This window comes from Mesoplodon mirus (genome assembly GCF_964341445.2).
Source record: "Mesoplodon mirus genome assembly, chromosome: 4".
In the NCBI taxonomy this organism is placed as follows: domain Eukaryota; kingdom Metazoa; phylum Chordata; class Mammalia; order Artiodactyla; family Ziphiidae; genus Mesoplodon; species Mesoplodon mirus.
The window spans coordinates 109,843,555-109,867,248 of record NC_138979.1 but is presented as its reverse complement, the minus strand read 5'-3'; the positions used below and the strand labels follow the sequence as shown (position 1 = coordinate 109,867,248).

Here is a 23,694-nt window from a genome sequence, read left to right as displayed (position 1 = left end):
GGAAGGGGAAGAAAATGCTGAAATGATATCTTACACAATTATTTTCTTCTTAAATAGAGGGCAATCCAAAGTGAACGTTTCATACTCTCCACCTTCTCCACAAACATGGACTCCGTACTTCTTAGAAAGCTGAAAATAGGGGAAAAAAAGAAAAAGAAAGAAACAGGAATCTTAAAATTAGTTAGCAAAAATGCTCACTTAACTTATTTTTTCCTAAAAAATATCCATGCCAGAAACTTTAATTCCAAAATAGATGGTGAGCTACAGGAAAATAACTGTATATTTCTGCTTAAAATATGTGTTTAAAACCATATGAAAAATGTTATCATAAAGCATAGCATTTTTAATAATCACCAAAACCTTATAAAAAGATGTAAGGGACCAACATTTTTGTGTATAATGAGAAAGCTTAAAGATTACTATAAAGTTTAGGAATGCCACTAGCTTTAGCTTCAAAGGGAGGCTAAGGAGGAAAGATACTAAGTAATTACATAGTAAATGAGAATATATGCAGCCAAACTGTGCTTTCCCCTGCCCTTTGACCTATATGTAGAAGGGAAAAAAAGGTTGTCTTTAGAGCATTTCTCAGAGACACAGGGAATGTAATCTAAGGCCTTTCCTTGGGCCTGCGCACACAAAGAAGTCATAAACATGGTTATTATGCTTAAGGTTATTATTAATAGTGAAGTTCCAAGGGTATCAAGAACTAATGAAGTTCCAACGCTGCAGATAAGCCCTAGGAAAGTATAACTCCCAGAAAGGTTGGGATAGCTTATAATGTTGTCTGATTAAACCTGAAATTAAAACACAAAAAAAATAAGCAAAGAAACAAAAAAATTCCCTGTGCTTTGCATTGAATATAAGCTGTGTTATTTAAATGATCCTGATACTGAGAGTAAAATCATCTCTTATCTGGTTGGTACATGGCTGGAATCAGTGCTGGGGAGCACTCTCACTGGCTGTGCCATAGAATCTTTCTGCTCTTGCGCGGAGGCTTTATCACTATGATTCCATCTCCTTCATTCTGAATTTCATAGCTTTCCCTGCTTACAGTCTCTCCCAGCCCAAAGTCCTCATAGCCCAAAGGAAGAGCGACTCCATTGATGTTCTCTGTTACTGCCAGTGCTGGGGCTGTGGTCTAAGTCTTCGGTTTTACCTGCACAGTTACACATTTATTTATTTGGTTATTTTTGTGGTTGTGCTACCTCCCAAATCCATTACATTTCAACTACTGACTACGTGCCCTTCGGGATTTAAAGCACACATCTATGAAAATTCTACCACTCCCTCTAAGGATCAATAGTAATGTGGATGACCTGTAAAGCCCAACAGCAAGAAAAGTGAAGGAAAGAAAATGGGGTGGCATTTTCTATAAGAACTCACAAGAGCAAAGTAGATAAATGAAGTAGGGAATCAGCAAGGCAGAATTACAGCAGCTGGTCCTTATGAGAGCAGATAACAGGAATACATTACTGTAGCAAACCAAATTAAATTAATGTCTGCTTTGCAATAAAAAATGTAGGAATAATAATGGGATGTGGATTTCAGGGGTGTTTCCTTGTTCTGTCAGCTGGTGCCCAACCCCTTCTGTGCTGATCTCCCTTCACTGGTCTTCCCATTCTAGCAACTGTCTACCAAGTGGACCTTCTACTCTCACCTTTATGGACAGTCTTCTTATGTGGGAGTATACCTTAACAATCACTGGCTTCCTTTTATTAGAAAATGTTTCACTGAAGTTTTGCAAAATTTCTATAATCTACCACCAAAGAATAACTGGATTTTTTTTTTTTTTTTTTACGGTATGCAGGCCTCTCACTGTTGTGGCCTCTCCCGTTGCGGAGCACAGGCTCCAGACGCGCAGGCTCAGCGGCCATGGCTCATGGGCCCAGCTGCTCCGCGGATGTGGGATCTTCCCGGACCAGGGCACAAACCCGCTTCCCCTGCATCGGCAGGCAGACTCTCAACCATTGCGCCACCAGGGAAGCCCTTGGATTTTTAAAAATTAAAGTTGGCATGGCTGTTATCCTATTGATATCCTTCTATTAGTCCCTAGTAAAAGTAATGCAAGCTGCTATGTTAATCCAACATAGTACTAGGAAATCTAAAATATGGATGCATCCAGTGATATTTCCAGTTCACGTAAAATATTTCCATATTCATCCAATCAGTTCTTCAACAAATATTTATTTAACAGTGATTATTTGGCAGGTCTTGCTAGATGAAAAAGATCCAAAAGTAAACAAGACAATGTCCCTGGTCTCCGGAAGCTTCCTAAATATACTGCACCTTATATTTTAATACCACAATATGATGAAACATTGATGTCGCTTCTATAAATAATATGTGCAATCTCTTCTCCCCACTACTACTGGTTCACCAGCATGGACACAGATTCCAAGTCAAGAAATTTGGGTAAAGAGCCCAGTGGTTTTTATGGCTGGTGAACCAAGAAGTAGTCTGTGAATCCTTAGGAGGTCTTTTGCAGCCCCTCTAAACTCTACTAGCTTCAAGCTCTAGTAGACGCAAGTATTTAGAAAATTCGATCTTTATTGGCTAACTTTTAGCCAGTTCCAAGTCCCTTTGATGTCCTGAAAGACCTCCAGAAGCAAAGTTTATGCACTTTCTTTAAGCCATTTTCTTTATCTAAGACATAGCACCCTGTTAGAAATCAACATCCTGGTAGCACAAAAGCATGATGTATGCATGTGATAAAAAAAGGGTCAGTTTAGGTAAGTAGAGAATTCAGATGTGTACATTCCAGAGACATATTTGTGGTACACAATATTCAATTTACTTTTCTAAAACATGTAGGCCAGTGTTACTCATATCTACACTATTGACAGAAAGTAGCAACTTTATTCTAACATGTTTCAGGTCTGTGTTTGGGTTTCAACTCAAAATTAGCATTATTGTATGCCAGCACTTAATCACTCCAAATACAGTTTTTACAGTTCACTTTGATTAAGTTTCTCTGTCAATTTCATTGTAATTGAAAATACTAAATAGGTAACAGTTTTTCTAAGGTTTAGTTTCTCACTGAATTATCATGATTCTTTCCATAATTTAAGTACAAACAATAGCAATCTATATTGAAAAATAAAAAATATTTTTCATATTGCTATTTGACCATTAAGGTCTAATGTCCATTAATGATTAAAACATTGTTAAATAGTTTCAGTTAGTATGTAAAAAGTGGAAGTAGACAGTTGTTATCACCGTAACACCAAAAAATGCCAGATAGGCTACAAAACCATGCCTTTGTGTTTTACCTACAGAGATCCGAGAACGCAAAGAAGTCTGGATGAACTAACTGAAGATCAGGGTAAGCCTTTCCTAGATGAGTGAAGATCCATGGTCATTTTCCTAATGGGGGAACAGACAGAGTAGAAGCAAACCTCCATAGATGAGGGACGTCTATCAGCATATACAAAAAGCCAAACTCTTATGGCCATCTGTGGACTTCGGTGATGGATTATTAGAGTCCTGAGGAGACCCAGGGAGTGTGTATAGCCTGCCAGTTCTTTTTCACAGTCTTAACTAAGTGTACACAGTAGCTACATGCAGAGAGCTAGGGCCAGGGCAGAAAAGGGGAGAGAGATTCCTTTGAGAACACCTGCCCATCAAGTCTTTTCTACTGAACTTTCACTGTACCAAGGACTGGTGACAGGGCAGGAAGACAGAGAGATTTCAGCCAAGACTTGGAAAGCCAGAGAGGAGAGAGGGAAAGGCCAAGAGCAGTGAGCTCTTGAAAAGGCAAAAAAAAAAAAAAAAAAAAAAAACAACTGGTAGCAGGACTTTAAAGCAGGGGGACAGGGTAGGGGGGAAAAAGAGAGAGAGATCTCTAGACTCACTGGAGCACAGATCACATGCCCTGATAAAGGGAGAGACCTTATCCTGCTTTCAAAACATTTCAAACACATAGCAAACTGAAACAACTCAAACCAGACCCAGCTCAACTGGAGATTAGACTAAAGAGAATAAACACCACAAACTAGCTGTCAGACAGAGGAAGGGGTGTGACTTTTCTGAAGTGAATATTTACTTCAGTCTCTACTGTTCTTTTTTATTCAATATCTAGCATACTATATATGAAACAAATTAGGTGAACAGTGAAAAAGTTAAAAATGTGACCTGTAATCAAGAGAAAAGCAAACAAAACAGAAACAGACCCACACATTAACCGAATATTGAACCCAGTAAATAAGGACTTTAAACATAACTACTATAAATACATTAAAGATTTATTGGAAAAGATAGACAAAATTTATGAACAGAGAGTAATTTTAGCACAGTTGGAAAACTAGGGATAGACAGCTGTAGGTTCATATTCTAGCCCCAGCACTTACTGAGTACTGGACCTGGGATGAATTGATTAAGTTCTCTGAATTTCCATTTCCCTAGGTAATACCTGCCCTTCGGGGGATGTTGTATTAGAAGATATAATACGTACAAAGCTTTTAACCCAGTGCCTAGTGCACAGGAAGCAGTCGACATATGTTATCTTTTCTCTATTAATTTGTTATTCCCTTGGACCTTCTGCTCTTTATCTATATACTCCCATCTTTGAGGACCATGACCCCTACTATATCTATTACCTCTACTGCAAATGGCTCTCGAAGTGAAAACCCCAGCCATCAACCTCTCTCCCATGTATTCGCTCCCCCCATAACAAACGTTTATTGAGTGTTTTACTTGGGAGCATTGTTGTCTTACTTCAACGTGAATAAAACACAGTTCTTTATTTTTTCCTCAAAACCATCTCTCCCTGCCCAATTTCTGTTCAATCAAGCTTAAAATACTGGAGTAGAACTTAATTCCTTCCTTTCCTTCTGCCACATAGCCTACATTTTAAAATTTTCATGAATTCATTTATTGAATCTACAAATATTCACTCAGTACTTATTAAGTGCCAGATGCTCTTCTATACACTAGGCATATGGCATTGAATGAGAAAATGTACACACTCCCTTCCATTCTAACATCCTTACTGATCACTTTGCACTTGAACTATTACAATCATCTCTTGTCTTCCTGCTTTATATTCACCCGTCCCAATCTACCCTACATGTTATCAACACACTAACTTTCCTTAACAATATGAGATGGCATTCATCCACTCAAAAACTTTTGGTGTTTGACCATTGCCTATTCAATGGAAATCAAGCTCTGTAAACTGAGAGTCAAAGACTTCAGCCATTTGGTCCCATCATTCACAAGAATACCAAGACATAAAGCTAATACACTGAATGGGAAAATAAAGTAAAATAAAGATTCAAAAGAATCTTGACTGGCTGAAAAAAAAACCCAAAAGATTAAATCTTAAAAAGTGAAATATAATGTGATAAACATAAACCCCAACAGGCAATTTCCTTCTCTTCAACTTATAGAAATCACTCTTATTACTGCCTGTGGGATTGTCCTATGCTGCCTTGTGACATATTTCTGTATTGCATTACTATGTACCCCTTGAATTTAAATGTTTCTCATGAGACTGTAAGTTTCTAAATTTCTTAAACCCTCTCATAATTTTTTCCTAGCGGTGTGTAGCATATAGTACACAATGACCAAATGGCTGTCTTCTCCATGGTTCAGATACCCTGTATACTCCCAGAAAAGGGTCCAATTGGCATGTACTGACAGGTATAGTTTCAGACAGAAAGTAAACCATTCTCAAACAGAATTATCAAGTAAAAGGGAGGAGTGATACCGAGCAGGGCCCTGTGGGCCTTCTGGGCACAAAGCCTTTCTGTGTCTCCCATTTCTGTGATTACAGGAAATAGCCTTCATTCAGCCTCCATGACCTTCCCTGAGTTCCAACACGCAGATTCAAGCAGTTGTTAATTAGGGAAGGGAGGGGATATGAGACAAGGGAGAAACAAAACAGTCAAGAGAAACAATAGTGCACCCTTGGCACAAGGTCCTGGTTCCCCATCAAAGGATACACACAATAATATCTTTGAGCTGTTTTGCAGATACTGAAACCCACTCCAGGTGGGAGAAGTTAACAGTTACTGATGGTATGCTGCCCACAAGCATGCAGACCCCAGACCAGTTGGAACCTGAAGGTTGATGAGGCTGACTCCTACTTACCTTACCACCAACCCATCAGAAGAATGTCCACGAGCTGATCACGCCCTCTTTGAACCACTACTATAAAACTTCTCACTATCCTCTCCAAGTTGGGACACATAGTTTTTCGAGGCAGGAGCCCACTGTGTCTCCCTTTGTCTGGCAAAGTAATAAAGCTATCCTTTTCTACTTCACCCAAATCTCTGTCTCCGAGATTTGATTCGGCACTAGTGTACAGAGAAGCTGAGCTTTCGGCATCAGGAGAAAGTTACTAATTGCTTTTTCTATATCGTTAGAAATAGGATAAAAATTTTCTATTTTTGGAACTCTAAAACTGAATAAAATTTACACATGGTTGTCAATGTTTTTCTTATCTCATTACCCACTGAATCAGGGATGTCACTATTTTTCCCCCTGTTTTTAACCATTTGGGGAATGTTATATAGAAAAAGATTCAGATCAGATGGCCATTGGATATGATTAATACAGCTGTTATTTTGTGTGACATCAAACTGGTTCCATCCTTTGTATAAATACAAAGGTATAAAGCTAACACAATCAATAAAATAAAATAAAATTTCAAAAGGATCTTGACCAGCTGAAAAGAAATATGTTGCTGTTTTCTAACCAGTTAAATTATTTTTGATAAAATAATATCATTTTTTACTTATTTCATATTACAATTTCCATTGTATACAAGTATATTCCTTGCTTCACATATATCTAAATTGTGCTGTGTTCTCTTTTGGATAAAATTTTTATGGAAGGTGAACATTAATTTTACAACTAACTATTGCTAAGATAAGCTTTCTAAAACACATTTTGAACAGATGTGGCTGACTTGGGTCATTTCATGGTTTATAAGAATTCCTTGGAGTCTGAGCATTTAAAAAGTGAATTCGTAGTAAATGAAAAGGAAATTACTTATATGATTCTATTTTTTCTGGCACATTTATTCATACAGATAAATATTCATATTCATAATAACTCTATTTGAACTCTACTAATTATTGAACTGAAAAGGTTATGGGCATCATGATTTCTCTGTTTAATTTTTTTATCCCTTTAAAAGACTGTAATAACCATAATTGTGAGAATTTCTTATTAAATCAAGATATTTTTTCTTTTAAACCTACCTCATTTGCTGTTACTAATCTTAAAACTGACAAAAAAAAGAAAAGGCCAAATGAAATTGCACTTCCCTCATCCCTCCTACCACCTAGAGAAAACCATGAGGTTTAAAAAACTCACCACAATTTCATTATATAAATGATGTATTTAACATACAAAATAATTTCATGCTGCATATATTCATTCATAGCACTTATTAAAGAATAACACAGCACTTATTTATTGAATGTCTACGGTAGGTCTAGCATTGTTTTAAGTGCTGGGGATAACAATAGGAGCAGACATAAATTCTGCATAAAACAGCTTACTGTCTGGAGGTACAGACATAAAGTTAAATAAGCAATTACAATAAAGGGTAGGGATTGCTTTGGTAGATGCATGAGATGCAGTGGGAGTATAAAGCAGGGGACCTAACTGGAAGGAACTCAAAAGGCTTCTCAAAGAATCTGAAGGATGAGTTAACCAGGAAAGTCTGGAGAGAGAGAGAGGGAAAGAGAAAGAGGGAGAGGGTGAAGGGAGAGAGAGAGAGAAGGCAGGAGAGAAGAAAACTGTTCCAGAAGGAACAGCATGTGTTAAGTCCCAGAGTGCACGATGGGTACTAGAAACTGAAGTAAGTTTGGCATAGCTGAAACATAACTAGATGAGTAATAGTGGAGAGGTGAGGCTGAAAAACTAGAAAGAGGACAGATGTTATGGGGCTTCATATGCCATACTAAGTTATTATCCTCAGGTCATTGAGAACCCATGAGGATGTTTTAAACAGAAAACTGACCTGATCTCATTTGTCTTTTAGAAACATCATTCTGGCTGCACAGTGGAGAACGGGCTGGAGGGCAGTAAGTCAAGAAGCAGAAGGAACTGAGAAATTGCTGGAGGAATCTAGGCAGGAGGTAAAGCTTTCCTGAACTGGAGAAGTAGCAGTGAGGATGGAGAGGAGAGGGCAGATATTTTGAGAGAGATTTTCTAGGCTGAAATAAGTGACTGGAGAAGTGAAGAAAGTTTAAAAAAAGTAAGAAAAATTCCCAGAGTTCTGCATTGCGAAACTGGATGGATGGTGGTCCTATTTACTGGTTTTTAGTATAAGTAGCAATGTGCTGGGACACTGTCTAATGACCTTATCTTTTTCAAATTTTATGTAGCATGTGATACAACTGGTGTCTCAAATCTTTGTGATTATTTTCCTTAGGCTTCCATGTTACTGTATTTTCTAAGTTATTGCTAGCCTTCTCCAACTCCTTTCCCTCCTGCTGCTCCTAAATTATAAATAGCCCTCATGATTCTCTCTATAGTCTTCTTTATCAATTCATTCCCTTGGATAGCTTATGCAGTCCATGGGTTCAACCATCACCTTTATGTTATTCTGCTGCTGCAAATATGAACACTGTCTCTACTAATTAAAGACAATTTGCTTTATGCCTTAAAGTTAATAAAATGATGAAATTATCTTATTTAATCTTCAAAATGACTTTTAAGAATAAAAAAGAGCATAGGCTCTGAAATCAGATAGACTTAAAGCATAAATTCCAATTCTGCAACTTCCCAGCTCTGTGACTTTGGAAAAGTAACTCACCCTCTACGTGATTCCTCATCTGTAAAATGTAAACATTAGTAGTAGCAACGTCATAGGCTTGTTAGATGGTTAAATAAAATAATGCATAAAAAGCACTTAGCACAGAGTATGGCGCTTAGTAAGCACTTAGTAAACACACAGCTTAACTATAAAACTAGGTAAAGCACATATTGTAGTGAGGCACGGTGAAAGCAGCATTGCATAACTGATTAAAAGCAGTAGCTTTGGAGACACACTGCCCTTGGTTCAAATCCTAGCTCTGTCACTTTGTAGCTACATGATCTTAAGTCATGCAAACTCTCGGAGCCTCAGATTACTGATCTGTACAATGGAGATGACAATAGCATCTAACTCATAGGAGTGCTGTTTTTAGTAATAAAACCATGTGAAAAAAAAAGTCGAATATACTACACAGCACATAATATATACTCAATGAAATGGCTACTAATTTTATTTTTTCCCTTTTCCACAGGTGAAAACTAGGTTGATTTGCAAAGGTTATGTAGCTTAGAACTAAACAAACCCAGAATTTAAAGTTGTGTACTGGCTCTGATAAATAACAAACCTTAGTCTTTAGCCTGAACATCTCAATTGTGTGCCAACCTCATAGTTTAAAAACATATGCCTTTGGTTTATATGTTATAATTTAAAACTCAGTATGTTTAGGACCAAGCTTGTCATGTTCTTTCTCAACCCTGCTCTCCTCTTCAAAAATGTGTGCTTCTAATTTCCCCAATCATTACGTGTGGATTAATCTTTGATTCTTCCTTTTCCAGCTTCTGGCCATTTGGTGCTAATTTCTTTTTCATTCTTCCATCAAAATCTTTCTTTTAGTTTTGTTCTCTCTCTCCCCATCCCTACTGTCAGCTATTTCATGCTCTAAGCCCTCACACCTGTTTCCTATAAGAGCACCTTAGACTCTTTCATTTCCAATTTCTTCTACTCCCAATCCAAGACTACTGCCAGACTAAATTTCCTGAGATATATTTTAAAAATATAAATCCCTGTTGATGAGCCTTCTATATCTTGCTATTTCTTATCCCAAATCGCTTGGTCCATCTCTCAAGGCCCTTTATGATTGGGTCTTAAATTCCCACCTCACCTTTTCCTTATTAATCTACCAATACCAGCTCTTAGTTTCATTTAAACCAAGTTCCTCATTGTCCCTGCATGTCTTCTTGCCAAGGAATCTTCTTCATATTGATTCACTTTGTTGCCACCACCCATGTAAATTTCATCCATCCTTCAGACCAGTTTAAGTGCTGAGGCTTCCATGACATCGCCTTCAGCTACTCTAGGTCATGTGGTCATCTTCCATCTCTTAGGTCCCAATTACATTTATAGTAAATACCAATTTGGCTTTATATGATCCAAGTTATTAGAGTCCTCCCCTCATTTACAAAACTCTAAGTTCCATGAAAAATAACTCTTTGACTTACTTTGTACCCCTTATAGAAGCCAGCATAGAACTGAGCACCTAAGAAGTCCTTACAAATACTTATCACTCAATTCTATTAGTACCACATGACACTGGCAGTTAAGAGTTCTATAAAACACAATCAGAGAAATGTGAGGGACAGGTTCAAGGTCATATATTAGAACAGCCACTAAGTATGGAGGAACTTCACCTCTTCTCTTTAACTACAGCTATTAATGGGCACTACTGCCAGGTCAAATTCCTTAAACTACACCTTTCAGAATTTTAGTCCCTTCCTCTAAATCCTGCAGTTAGTCCTCATTGTTTAGATAATTAAATCCACACTTCAGTATTCAAAATCTCTCACAATATGGCTTTGACTTCTTTTTCCAGCTTCCTCTCCCAGTACTCAAAATATACTCCAACCAGTTCAGCCAGTCAAAAATCCTATCCATTCTTAAAGTCCAGTATGGCTGTCAATTTATCTCTGAATTTACTCAGAATTCTCTCAACAACATAGAATTTTCTTTGAAATTCTATGGTACATATTTTTTACTTTTTTTAGAATACATTTTAATACACCTTGTAATTTATATTTATGATAGTCACTGGACTCAACCATAAAATTCCACATATCCTTCCAACTCAGTTATATTCAAAATTCAAAATCTCCCCTCAAGGAAGTTCTACCTCCTCTTGACTTTCAAGGTCAGTTAAAGGTGTTCTTTCCCATAAAGTTAGCAGTACAGGGAACAAGGCTTAAAATTCTGTCTCTCTCACCCACACTATCAAATCAACTTTAGTGAAATTCTCTTTATCTTTTGCTTTTTAAGTGATAGGTAGCTGGGATTATAAATTCTTCTTTTGTCAAACCCATAAGGAAGACAAGCTAACTCATACAAAACAGAACTTGAAATAGAGCTTTAAGCTTGAAATCAGCATTGCCCATATCTGGCTTTAGCTCTTATAGCACCTAGCTGAGTGGTACACTCCTTAGTAAGTACATATCTACTTACCTTTGACTCAAGGCTAGAAGTCCAATTTCCCAATTCTATGTGAATAGTTCTGGAAAAAGCAACCAATTCTATATATTCACAAATTTTATATAATATGGTTTCATTCTTCCATTTAGCAGACAACTTTTACTTGGATGATCTTAAGAAATATCTTGATTAAAGAGTAACTGCTTCTGGTAAAGACAGTGGATTGAATCCATGCATCTACTCCCACCACCTTCTAAAACCTTCATGGGAGGTATTTCATAAAATGGCATAAACTCAAAAAGACGCAGAAAAGCAGAGAGCAAGTGACAGGATCAATAAATTTAATAGAACCAAGAACACTGGATCCTAGGCTGACCGACAGTGCAGAACGCAGAGGACCAAACCAATTTACACAGTAAAATAACTCCTTCCTCTAAAACAATAAGGTAATGAGTTGGTGGCACTGGGTACCTCTGGAAGTAAAGGGAAAATGTGAAAAGGACACCAAAATAAGAAGGGTTGATTGGCAGTGTGTTTAACAAGCAGTCAGATCCCCAGATCCTTTCACTCTAGGCTGGCAACTGCCTCTCCTCCACCCTGGCAGAACATTGAAGGTTTATTCTCTGCAGAGGGTGAGACAGAGGAACTAGCCTGGGAGAAAAGAGATACAGCTGAGGGCAGAGGTACTATAATAAAAACAGAGGGATTCAGTTAATGTATGCACACAAGATTCTGAGACCTCTAGCCATTTTCCTTGTCCAACTCCCAGAAAACAAAACAAACAAACAAAAAAACCTGCAGCATGCGTTCACTTCAAGAGCAGACTGGAGAATCCTTTTCTTTGAAATCTAACTAGATCAGATTAAATGACCTAGATATACTTCCCTACAGTGAAACTCAAGGTCACAAAGCTCCATCCACACACTTAGTGCTTACCACAAAAATTTTAGGTCCCTACTCTTAAATATGAGTAGAACACCAAAGATTAGCAGAAACATCTCTAAAATGAAAGTTAGAGACACCAAAGTAAACAATGGAGAAAAAGGACTATGCAGGAGAGAAGAAAAATTGTAATAAGGATAAAGTATTATAGATTAAAAAAAGAACATTCAGAGAACAAAAATAAGCTTTTAGAAATTAAAGATAAGATATGAAAAAACTCAATTAAAAATTTTGAAGGTAAAATTGAGAAAGTCTCCCAGAAAGGGGAAAAATGATGTAGGTAAAAATTAAAAGACATCTAAATAATAGGAATTCAAAGAAGCAAAAACAAAGGGGAGGTTAACACCAGTGAAGTAATTCAAGGAAATTTCCCAGAACTGAAATTTTCAAGCTGAAAATTCTACCTGTCTCAGCACAATGGATAAAAATATGCACACCCAAGACACAGCACATAAGACTTTACAATTCTTGGGGCAATAGAAATATCTTACATACTCTTACAGAGAGATGGAGAGAGAAATAAATAAGGTTGCATACAAATAGTCAGGAATTAGAATGACTTTAGGCTTCTCAACAGCATATACCAAGCTGCAAGGGAATGAAGCAATACTATCAAGATCCAGAAGGGAAAATATTCCAAAAATAGAATTTATGACCTGCTGAAGAGCCAATCAAATGCAAGGAAAGAATGAAGACAGTTATAGTTATGCACAGTGTCTCAAAACACTTACCTTCTGTGGACCATTTATTAAAATCTTATAGAGAATGTGCTTCACAAAAATGAGAATAAAACAAAGAAAAAGGAAGATGCTGGATCCAGGAAATGAGGGCTTCAACAAAGAAGAAAGGTAAAGGGGTCTCCAGGATTATGAGGAGATGATAGGATGACAGCCTTGTAACACAGAAGGAAACTGGCCCAGATTACATACAGGTCAGAGGGCGCTGGAAACGACTTCAGGAGGAGGAAACTGAGAAACTACTTAACATGTCTGAACATCTGGCTAAGAGACTAGAAAATTGGCAGTGAGTACAGTACTGAATTAGTGATTGGTACATGGAATACTAAATAAGTGAATAAAACAAGACAATTATTAATTCAAATGAAAAAATAAAAAGTTGTACAGGAAAGGTTTATTACCAGAGTTTATTATCTAACTCAGCTGTGTTTTGAATTTTCATAGTTATCATAATTTAAACACTGACTATTCATCCAACTGGAATTGCAATATAACTGTATGGGAAGATGGAATGAGGGAAAGAGTACACATATGTGATGGAGGCAAAGGGAGTAAAGATAGCTAAATCTGTATAATCTAGAGTGAGAAGTCAACAAATAGTTCTAGAATTGGGGGAAATCATGAAGTAATACATAGACATGGAGGTAAAAATCAACTATAAGAGATGAAAGTGAAATGGTGAAATGAGTGAGAGGCAGGAAAGACTCAGAGGGTTGCTTCCCATAGCAAAGTTTGAAGGACCATTTGAGAGTATTAACTTTGACAAACATTGTAAGATATCACAAAATAGGAAGACTCTTAACAAACATTTAAATAACAGCCCAAAACCTTTAAAATTTGATGTAATTTTCATATTAAAATTCATCTCCTTTTTTTGAATAGTGAGAAAATAATCCTGGGGGAAAAAAAGCACAAAAGATAAAATGATTTTTAACTCCATTGTTCAGATGATAATTTTAGGAACCTGTAGAAATTTAAGAATCAATGACTAAAATGATTCCATAGTTAATTTAGAGTAATAAATGTATAAGCCTTGAAGTTGTTGTATTTTTTGACCCAGAAATTACATACCTAGGGATTTATCTAAAGAAAGTAATAATCAGAAATGTACATGAAGATTTATTAGGAAAGATAATAATCACAAAATTATTTATAATAATTTAAAAATAAATAACATTATTTATAATTTAGAAAGAAATATTCCCAACAAGAGTTAACTTGTTAAATTCACTATGCTATATTCATATGTAGAATATAAATATAATGGAATCTACACAGCCATTAATTAATGTATTTTCGAATAGATTTAGTTATGTGGGAAAATAAACACAGCAGAATATTAGGAGAAAAAAACGAAACAAACTGTATGTATAGTTGAACCAAATTATGTAAATACAATATGTACAAGTATTTAATGACATGAGCTTGTGTGTACAATGAACAGTGTGTGTACAATAAAACAACATGGAATCCACCAACATAGCAGTGTGCATCATGGGGCAGAAGAACTATGCTTTTTATTTGCTACCCTATACTTTATCATATCTCAAATTTTCAGCAATAGTCAGGTATTCTTATATTGTTTTTTTTTTAAATTCCCATTTATTTACCAGTGGGAAGAGGGACAGGGGGAAGGGCAACATAGGGGTGGGGAATTAAGAGCTACGAACTATTATGTATAAACTAAGCTATGGGGATATATTGTACAGCATAGGAAATATAGTCAATATTTCATAATAACTATAAATGGAGTGTAACCTTTAAAAATTGTGAATAACTATACTGCACACCTGTAACTTACATAATATTGTAAATCAACTATACTTCAATAAGGAATAAAAAATAAAAATTCCTGTTTATCTCTATTCTTTATCCCCATTTTTTTTCCTTATCACAGGCAAATATTTAAAAGTATTCCATGTGTATCTCTTGTCTATGTCCTTGAAAATGTATTATTTAAATGTATTTAAATGTATACTATATTTTTAATTTATCTCAATGTTGCCTTTATTCATTCAGCACTTTGCTGCCATTCGCACATTGAATATATTTGTTTAACTGTAAATCTGTAGTTTGTAAGGTGTGCCTACCACGTTTTAACTAAAAGCTCTCCCGGGAATGGCATCCATGTTGCCTCCAACAACCCCAACCCAACACCATCAAAACTAACCCTGCAAAGGACTAGTCTCACTCATGTCCCCTTAGGGACTGACAGGAGATTTGCTTCATCAAGGTGTATAGGGACATTTAATCTAGGTATTACAATATTGTCCTCTAGAATGGTAGTACCTGTCCACATTCTTAGAGGGGTTCTATAAATCCCCACCTGTCAACAACTGGCATTACCCAGCTTTTGCATTTTTGCCAAACTGGTACAAGTAACATCCCACTGTTGCTTTAATTTGTACTTCTCTGATACTAAATCAGTTTGAGCATCTCTTCCATCTGTATTAGGTTTTAAGACATTCTCTTCTGTATACTGTTTCTCCATAGCTTTTGCCATTTTTCTGTTAGGATTGCTGCCTCACATGTTGATATACGCCAGTTAAAAATCCCTTGAGAGTTTTAAATGTGACCCCAATTATAGTGTCTACCCAGTTCTCTGTGTATTTTGTAAGGCAGAAAAGTTTCCAAATTATTCTTTAGTAATGGCAAATTTTACTCATAATAGTAAACACGGCTAACATTTAATAGTAAACATTGTTAACATTCTTTAGTAACGGCAAATTTTACTCGTAGTAGTAAACACTGCTAACATTGCTAACATTTAACATTATAAATTTTACTCATAATAGTAAACATTGCTAACATTTAACGTTGCCAGATGCTGAGCTAAGTACTTTATATATCATTTCATTATTATTACTTCCATTTTATATATGGGAAACTAACTAGATCAATGTTTCAGGTAAGCAGTAGAGTCAGGGGTAGGATTCACACCTGGGCTCCTAGGTACACAGGTAACTTGCTGATTGCTATCCCACACTGCCTCTTACCATATGGGATCTGAATGAACTATGAAAGGACTCTTGCTCAAAGGTATCATCTTCTCTCCACAACTCCTGCCACCAACTTCTCTGTAATTCTCACAATTAAATATTAATTCCTGCATGGGAAATCATTGTAATATGCAAAAATTCCCTAACTTAAAAATATGAACCCTTGAATATAGCAATATATTCAAAGATTAATATATTAGCAAAATTGACATTACGGTTAATAAGTCATGTCAACCCACATTACACAGTACATAAAAAGTGGCTCAGGGGATCTGAGGTAGGTAAACACACTGGGCTCCTCTACCTAACCTCTTTCTCTCCCACCCCTGCAAGTTCAAAGGTTGTCTGTTTTCTCCCCTTCTTTTGGACTCCTTGACTATTCATGGGAGTTGTGCCAACAAGTTGAAAAATGAACATGTGGTTGATCTTTAAAATCACTTAATGAGGTTAATCACATTATTCATAAAGATAAGGAGATACAGGCATTCCTTAAAATCTGATTTGTCTTAGACAATGATGCAGAAGACGAGAGTCCTAGATAATAAGTTAAAAAAAATACTTTCTAGGGCTTCCCTGGTGGCGCAGTGGTTGAGAGTCCGCCTGCCGATGCAGGGGACACGGGTTCGTGCCCCGGTCCGGGTAGGTCCCACGTGCAGCGGAGCGGCTGGGCCCGTGAGCCATGGCGGCTGGGCCCGCGCGTCCGGAGCCTGTGCTCCGCAACGGGAGAGGCCACAACAGTGAGAGGCCTGCATACCGCAAAAAAACAAAAACAAAAAAAGCTTTCTAAATTCAGAAAGAAGATAGAGTTTGACAAATGACTCATTCACCATTTTTTTTTTTTTTGCGGTTCGCGGGCCTCTCACTGTTGTGGCCTCTCCCGTTGCGGAGCACAGGCTCCGGACGCACGGGCCCAGCCGTGGACGGCTCACGGGCCCAGCCGCTCCGCGGCACGTGGGACCTACCCGGACCGGGGCACGAACCCGTGTCCCCTGCATCGGCAGGTGGACTCTCAACCACTGCGCCACCAGGGAAGCCCCTCATTCACTTTTATATTAGAATCACTGTACTATGTGTACATCAGGCAACTGACTGAGTCTCCTTTATGAGCATATGCAAAAATGAAAGGAAACAAAAAGAGAGCAAAAAACCTGGGCAGTCTGAATTAAAATGTGGATTGTGTCAGATAACTGTTGTGAATGAGCTGAGAAACAAATTTCTAACTGTATAAATATTAAGTACTCACTTTACAGAAAATCCACATAAACAGATTAGACTACGCAGAAGCCAGAGAAAAAGACACTCAGATTGCTTTGCATAATTTTCTATAACTATCAGGGAAAAGAATTCCTGTTCAAAATGTACAACTATCCATTTATATTCACCTCTCCCTTTTAGAGCAATTTTAAACCATCCTGAGAAGCTACTTGTCAAAATCAGCAAAAATAATCACAGCAAAGCCCTAAAATCTCTTCAAATGCTGCTTCTGTTCTTTCCCTTCTCTCTTCCACTCCTGCAACTCCAATTACATCTATGATAAACTTCTCTTCCTTACATCTCATAGTCTTGTCTCTATTTCCATTCTATTCTCTCTGTGCTTCAGGTTGGATATTTTACATTGCCCTATCTTCCAGTTCTTTAATTGTCTATACAACTGTATCTAATCTACGGGTAAACTCATGTATTGTGTTCTTAGTTTTAGGTATTGTATTTTTAAGTTCCAGAATTCTGTTTGATTATTTTATATAGCTTTCAAATATCCCCTGAAATAGTTCATCTTCTCACCCAATGCCACAGTCATTTTAAAGTCTACATCTGATAATCTGATTAAATAGATATCCTCTGGGACTGTTTCTATTTTGTGTTTTTTTCTTAGTTTCTGTTATCTTCTCAGGTCTCCTGATACGCTTGATAATTTTTGACTGCCTGCTGAAAACTGTATGTGAGATATTTTATATCTAAGGTTCTGAATCACGTTATTTTTCTCCAGAGAGAAATAGGCAATAAGAGTAGGATCAAGATCACTTTAATTCACTCTAGGATTGATACGACTCAAAGTTGGATATAAGGATTTGCAAGGGCTGCACTATTTCTGGTTTGCCTTTATTCCTAAGTTAGAGTCCATGTAGGAATCCAGCTGAAAGCTTGGAGGGTTAAGCAGGTCCATTCCACTTTGGTTGGCCCTGAATTCTAATTTTTGTCTCCCTAGCCCTATGAAGCTGCTGAAAGTCCAAGTCAGCTTCTCAGCTGGAGTTTTCTCCTCAGCTTCTTGGCACTTCTGTAGCATTTTTGAATTAGAAGAAGAGGCAACGTTCAGGGCTTCCATCCTCTCTAGAATTCTGGCCCCTCAAATTATTTCAGTTTTTGTAATTCTCTAATGCCTTCCAACATTAATTTGTTTTAATTTCATACCACTTTTCTAGTTGTTTGGATTGGGAGAGTTGATCTCATGCAAGTTATTCCACCATAACTGGAAATGGATTTCTTAAGTATCTATTAAAATTAAAAACATATATACTTTTGACCCAGCGCGTCCATTCTAGAATTTTATCCTATAGATAAACTCATACATGCCCAAAATTATATGTAGAGTAATGTTCATTCTAGCATTATTTGTAACAGCAAAAGGCATGAAAGGGATCAGTAAAGAATAAAATCTATCAATAAAGAACAGGTTTTATGTTTATGTAATAGAACACAATGATGTGGAAACAAATGACCTGAATTTTCATGTGTTAAAATGGAAGATGGAGACTAATGTGCATAGTATACTCCAATTTAGGTTAAAGTGGATAAACACATGAATACATTTTTTACATATGCAAAAAAGTTTTTGACAAGATACCCTAGAGCAGAAAAGAGTTGTTGCTCTGGGAAAGGACAGAAAAACTGGAGCTTGGAGTCAGTGGAATATTTTTCACTATATTTTATAGTATTTGAATTTATGTTTTTACATATTACATGCCTTAACTTTATAATAAACATTAAGAGAAAAATATTATATAGCGTGAGAAGTGCTACATACCAGGAGGCAAAGAGGAAAATGGCAGGCTCAAAAAAGGCTTATTTAAGCAAGACAACCTCACAGTACTAAACTCTGAATTTAGACTTTAAGGACAAATTGGATTTAGTAGAGTGAAGGAGAGAGAAAGCATGCAGAGAAGGCGAGTAGAACATATGAGGGGATGCTCACTCTAGGGAAATCATCAACTATTCAAAGCTGATGAAGGATAGGGTAGATGCTGGAGATTGTATACCTTACAAGCTTCACTCTTCCCCACGGACAGACTGTGCTGTGTTAGAAGTTTAAATTTTATTTTAAGACAATGGGGAGCAACTCAAAAGTTTGCTTTTTGAAATGAAAGTGTGATATGATCAGATTTGAATTCATATATATCATCATGGCAATATATAGACAATGGAAGCTCAAGGGGCAAGACAGGGAGGATACAGACTTGAAAAAGAAGATAGGGAAGCACTTTGCTATACAGTAGAAACTAACACAACATTGTAAAGCAACTATACTCCAATGAAAATTAATTAAAAAAAAAAAGAAGACAGGGAAGACTCTAATGTGGTGACATGAGGACAAAAAGGTACAGATAATACAATATTAGGAAGGTAGAATGAAAAGGACTTGGGGCCTTATTTATGAATAATGGAGTATGTGAAATGATTTTTTACAATTCATTTTTAATTTTTATTTTTTTGGGGGGCTTGGATACCTGAGGAAACAATGGGGCTTTTCACCATCAGGAAACATAAATATGGCATAGATGTCAGGAAAGAAATGTTTGGTTCTTCACAGTTGAGGCTGAGGTGCTTGAAGACACCTAAGAGAGAAAAGTGCCCAGCTGGTAGCTGAATACATGTCTTTTTTTTTTTTAACTTTTTATTTTGTATTGGAGTATAGTTGATTAACAATGTTGCATTAGTTTCAGGTGTACATCATAGTGATTCAGTTATGCATATACATGTATCTAATCCCTGGTGGTCCAGAGGTTAAGACTCTGCACTCCCACTGCAGGGGGCACGGGTTTGATCTCTGGTCAGAGAACAAGATCCCCATGCCACATGGCATGGCAAAGAAAATAAATAGATAAATAACACGTCTTAGGCATAGAAAGATGATGGAGAAATAGGCTTAACTGTCATAAGAATAAAATTGGTAGTTGAAGTCACGTAGATATTTAATATCACCACAGGAGGAAGGCTGTAGATGGAACCACAATATATAAGGGGTGCAATATAATCGGAAGCCCCAAGAGGAAGCTAAGAAAGTATTCAGAAATTCAGGAGTGAGTGGAAGGTATACACTACAAGAGATTAATTCCTTCAGGTAAAATGGAGAAAACTTTATGGGAAGACTGGTGAGCATCTGAGACTGATAGACGGTCAAAGGACAGAGAAAATGGAAAGGAGTAAGGTCCCAGTGGAGTAAGAAATATCAGGAGGTCCAAGGGAACAGGAGTAGAAATCAGTCCAAGAGACCAGCGCATAAGATTCCTGGACGTGGGAGGAGAGGGTGGTAAATATCAGCCTAGGGAAGTAGGTTAAAACCAGATAAAAGAGGGCCTTAAAGTATATACTAAGCATTTTGGACTTTGTTCTATAGCAAATGGGAGTCATCAAAAGCTGTAGAGCAAGGAGTGACAGATTCATAAGTGAGTCATATGTTAATCTTTCATTTCCATAAATGAATGTTTGATTTGCATAAAATAAATAAAATTCTGCTTTATATCTCTCCCTCCCAACACACAAACAAGGCATACACTCTTTCAGAGAAATCTAGAAAGATAGGACCTGAAGTATGTTGTTTGGTATTGAGGAACTAGAAGATTATACATTTGATCATTATGTCAAAATTACCTTGTGCTTATTTAAAGGTCAAATTTCTGGTCCTTCAGAACTGAAATTTCTTGGAATGGGAAAAGAGTATAGGCATTTTTAACAAGGTTCCCAGTTTTCCTCTCAGGTCTGAAAACAATAGCAGATTGTAAACTCCTCAAGAACAAGGATCTTGTTTACTTAATTCGTCATGTATATTTAGTGCTCACCACAGCATCTGTCACATAACAGGTCCTCAATAAATGTTAAATAATTTAAAGATGAGAGCGATGAATGAACAGACAGAACAAATGAATGAAATAACTAAGAACTCATGTTTTTGCCAAAATCTTGGTAATATTATTGGAGCTTACATTCTAGTGGAGTAAGGAGAGAGGCAACAGAAAATATACATGTAGACAGATAAACAAATAAAATAATTTGAGGAGACCTACTTTATCTGGGGTAGTCAGGGAGAGCTTTTGAGCTGAGGAAGTAGCATTTGAGCTGTCACATTATGAGAAAGCATTAACCATGTGATGGTCTGAGGAAAAAAAAACTTCAAGCAGAGGAAAGTCTTAAGGAGAAAAAGGGTAAATAAAGTGTGCTTAAGTAATAAAAAGAGGCATATGTGGCTATGGCTCAGTGAGTGAGTTAGAGACTGGGAGAAAACGAGATTGATAAAATGCTCATCATACAGGGTCTCAGTGGTTGTGATCTCACAGGAGTTTGGATGTTATTCTAATTGAAATGAAGAACCACTGAAACTTTAAACAAAACAGCGATATATCTGATTTACACTTAAAAAAATCACTCTGGCATCTGTATGAATAATGGATCATAGCAGGGCAATGACAGAAGTAAGCAGACCAGTTGTGGGTTGATGGAGTATTCCAGATAAGAGATGATTACGGCCTGGTGGTAGGAGCAGAGGCAGTGAGAAGTGCTTGGATTTGGAATATATTCTGGAGACAGAATAGACAAGATCATGTTAATGGGTTGGATAGAGTAGGTGAGGGAGAGGAGTGTAAAGAATTTGGATTTTAGCCTGTAGGCAATGGGGACTCATGTAAAGTTTTGAAGTGAGTGACACAATTACAGTAGAATATATTCAAACAATGATTTTGAGGCAGTAGCAAAATAAATTCTTTGAGAAATAAAATGGAAAATAGAGGCAGATTTGAAGGTATCAGTAATACTCTAGGCTTGAAGTGACAGGCATCTGAATTAAGGCAATGACAAAGGGAATGGCAAAAAGTGATGGATATAAAGGCCACAATCAAGTTTGTAGAGATTTAATTTGCAGTGCCTTTGGGCACTAGAATTTAGCAGAGAAATCTAGGCTAGAAATATTTGGGAGTTATCAGAATAGAGCTAGTAATGAAAGCCATGTGAGTGACTGAGATCACCCAGGAAAAGTCTGTAGACTGAAAATGGAGACTAGAATAGGAACTAGCAAAAGAGACTAAGAGTGTCCAGAAGCAAAGGAGAAAACCTAGGAAAGTGTGGCATCATGAATGCTGGTATAAGCATTTCAAGAAGAAATGTTTATAACTGTCAAATAAGGACTGAGAAGTGTCTGTTGGGTTTGGTAAAACTGGAGATCATGGGTGATCTTGATCAGAGCTGTACCCATTTAGAGGTGGAAAAAGAAGTAAGATGCTAGGTATATGAGGTGTCTGAGACGCGAGGAAGTACTATGAATACAGATAACACTTCTGAAATTTTTGGTTTTGAAGCAAAGAATAAAGAGAAGTGGCTAGAGAAATAACTAGAGAAGAGGGAGGGAATCTTTAGGATGGGAGAGATGGTGGCATGTTTCAACAGTGATGTGAAGGAGACCATAAAGAGAGAGAGGAGGAAGATACTGGAGGGGGAGGGTTGATTGCAAGGTCTCTAAGAAGGTAGATGCTAATGGGATCTAGAGCACAGAGAGTATATTAGCCATAGACAGGATGAAGGACACTTCTCCCCATCACAGCAAGTAAGGATAGGTGTAAGTGCATATCAGTTAGAAGGAGTGGTGCTCAGAGGTGGAGGGATTCCCAGGATGATGATTTCTATTTTTTCTGTGAAGGAAGAAACAAGTCATCCTCTCATTGCGAGGAGAAAAAATGAAGGGATTAGAAATTTGAGGAGCAGAGAAGGAATAAAATGACCATTATAGAGAATGGGTAGATTATTTTTCTAATGAAATGTAAGATTTCCAGGTCATGTGAGGAACTTGCTGAAGCTGAATAAAATAATTTCTGCATTTTTGTGTTTAAACATATATGATAACATACAGGTTCATTCACAATCAACATCATGGCAATCCTAAAACTTCACTTAACCTTTTCTACAAAGAATCTCTACATGCTTGAAACCTGAACTCACTTCAAATTTTAGAAGCAGCTTACAAAAGCTCTTTTGCCAAAGCTCCAGTCTCCCATTTCCAAAGTTCTCTTTCTTTCACCCTCATAAATTTAATTTCATTATTTATCTACACATTGTTTTTGCAGAAACAAAATTTAGTCTGATGGTAGTGGATAGATGTGAACATAGATATGTTGGCCACAGAACAAACTGCTGTGAGAAGAGTCCTATCAGAAGGGCAGGGAAAGCAATCATGTCCATTAGATAGACTTAAATAAATGACACCAAATTATCTAGAAATCAAATATAATTTGTCACAATTATATAAGCATTGCATTTTAATTTTAATCATTACTATTTCCCTGGCACATATTAGATGCTTAATAATGCTTAATAAAAGAAGGAATTAGCATTTTAGGGATTTCTAGGTATTTGGTACATATTGATAAGCCATAAAATAATCAAGTACAAATAAGTCTGAAAGAAAATGTGAAATCTATAGTTAGTGAAGAGTACACCTGCTAACAGTTCATATGACAGCAATGGTATTAACAATGTCCAGAGACAATTTTGATGAAGAACATGGAGGGAAAAATGATAATAGAGGAGTTCACTTCTGTCACAGAAGTAGGGTGATTTTCTTTTTTCTACCATGATTGTAGAATAA

The 23,694-nt window shown here is 36.8% G+C and overlaps 1 protein-coding gene across 1 annotated transcript in view; it reads right to left on the bottom strand.

Moving 5' to 3' along the window:
- DPH6 (diphthamine biosynthesis 6) overlaps positions 1-23,694 on the bottom strand; it is a 174,638-nt gene that overhangs the window by 9,539 nt on the left and 141,405 nt on the right. Inside the window, exon 7 of the mRNA XM_082618128.1 lies at positions 35-129. Coding sequence (XP_082474254.1) covers positions 35-129 — 95 coding nt within the window. The remainder of the gene's footprint in view (positions 1-34; positions 130-23,694) is intronic.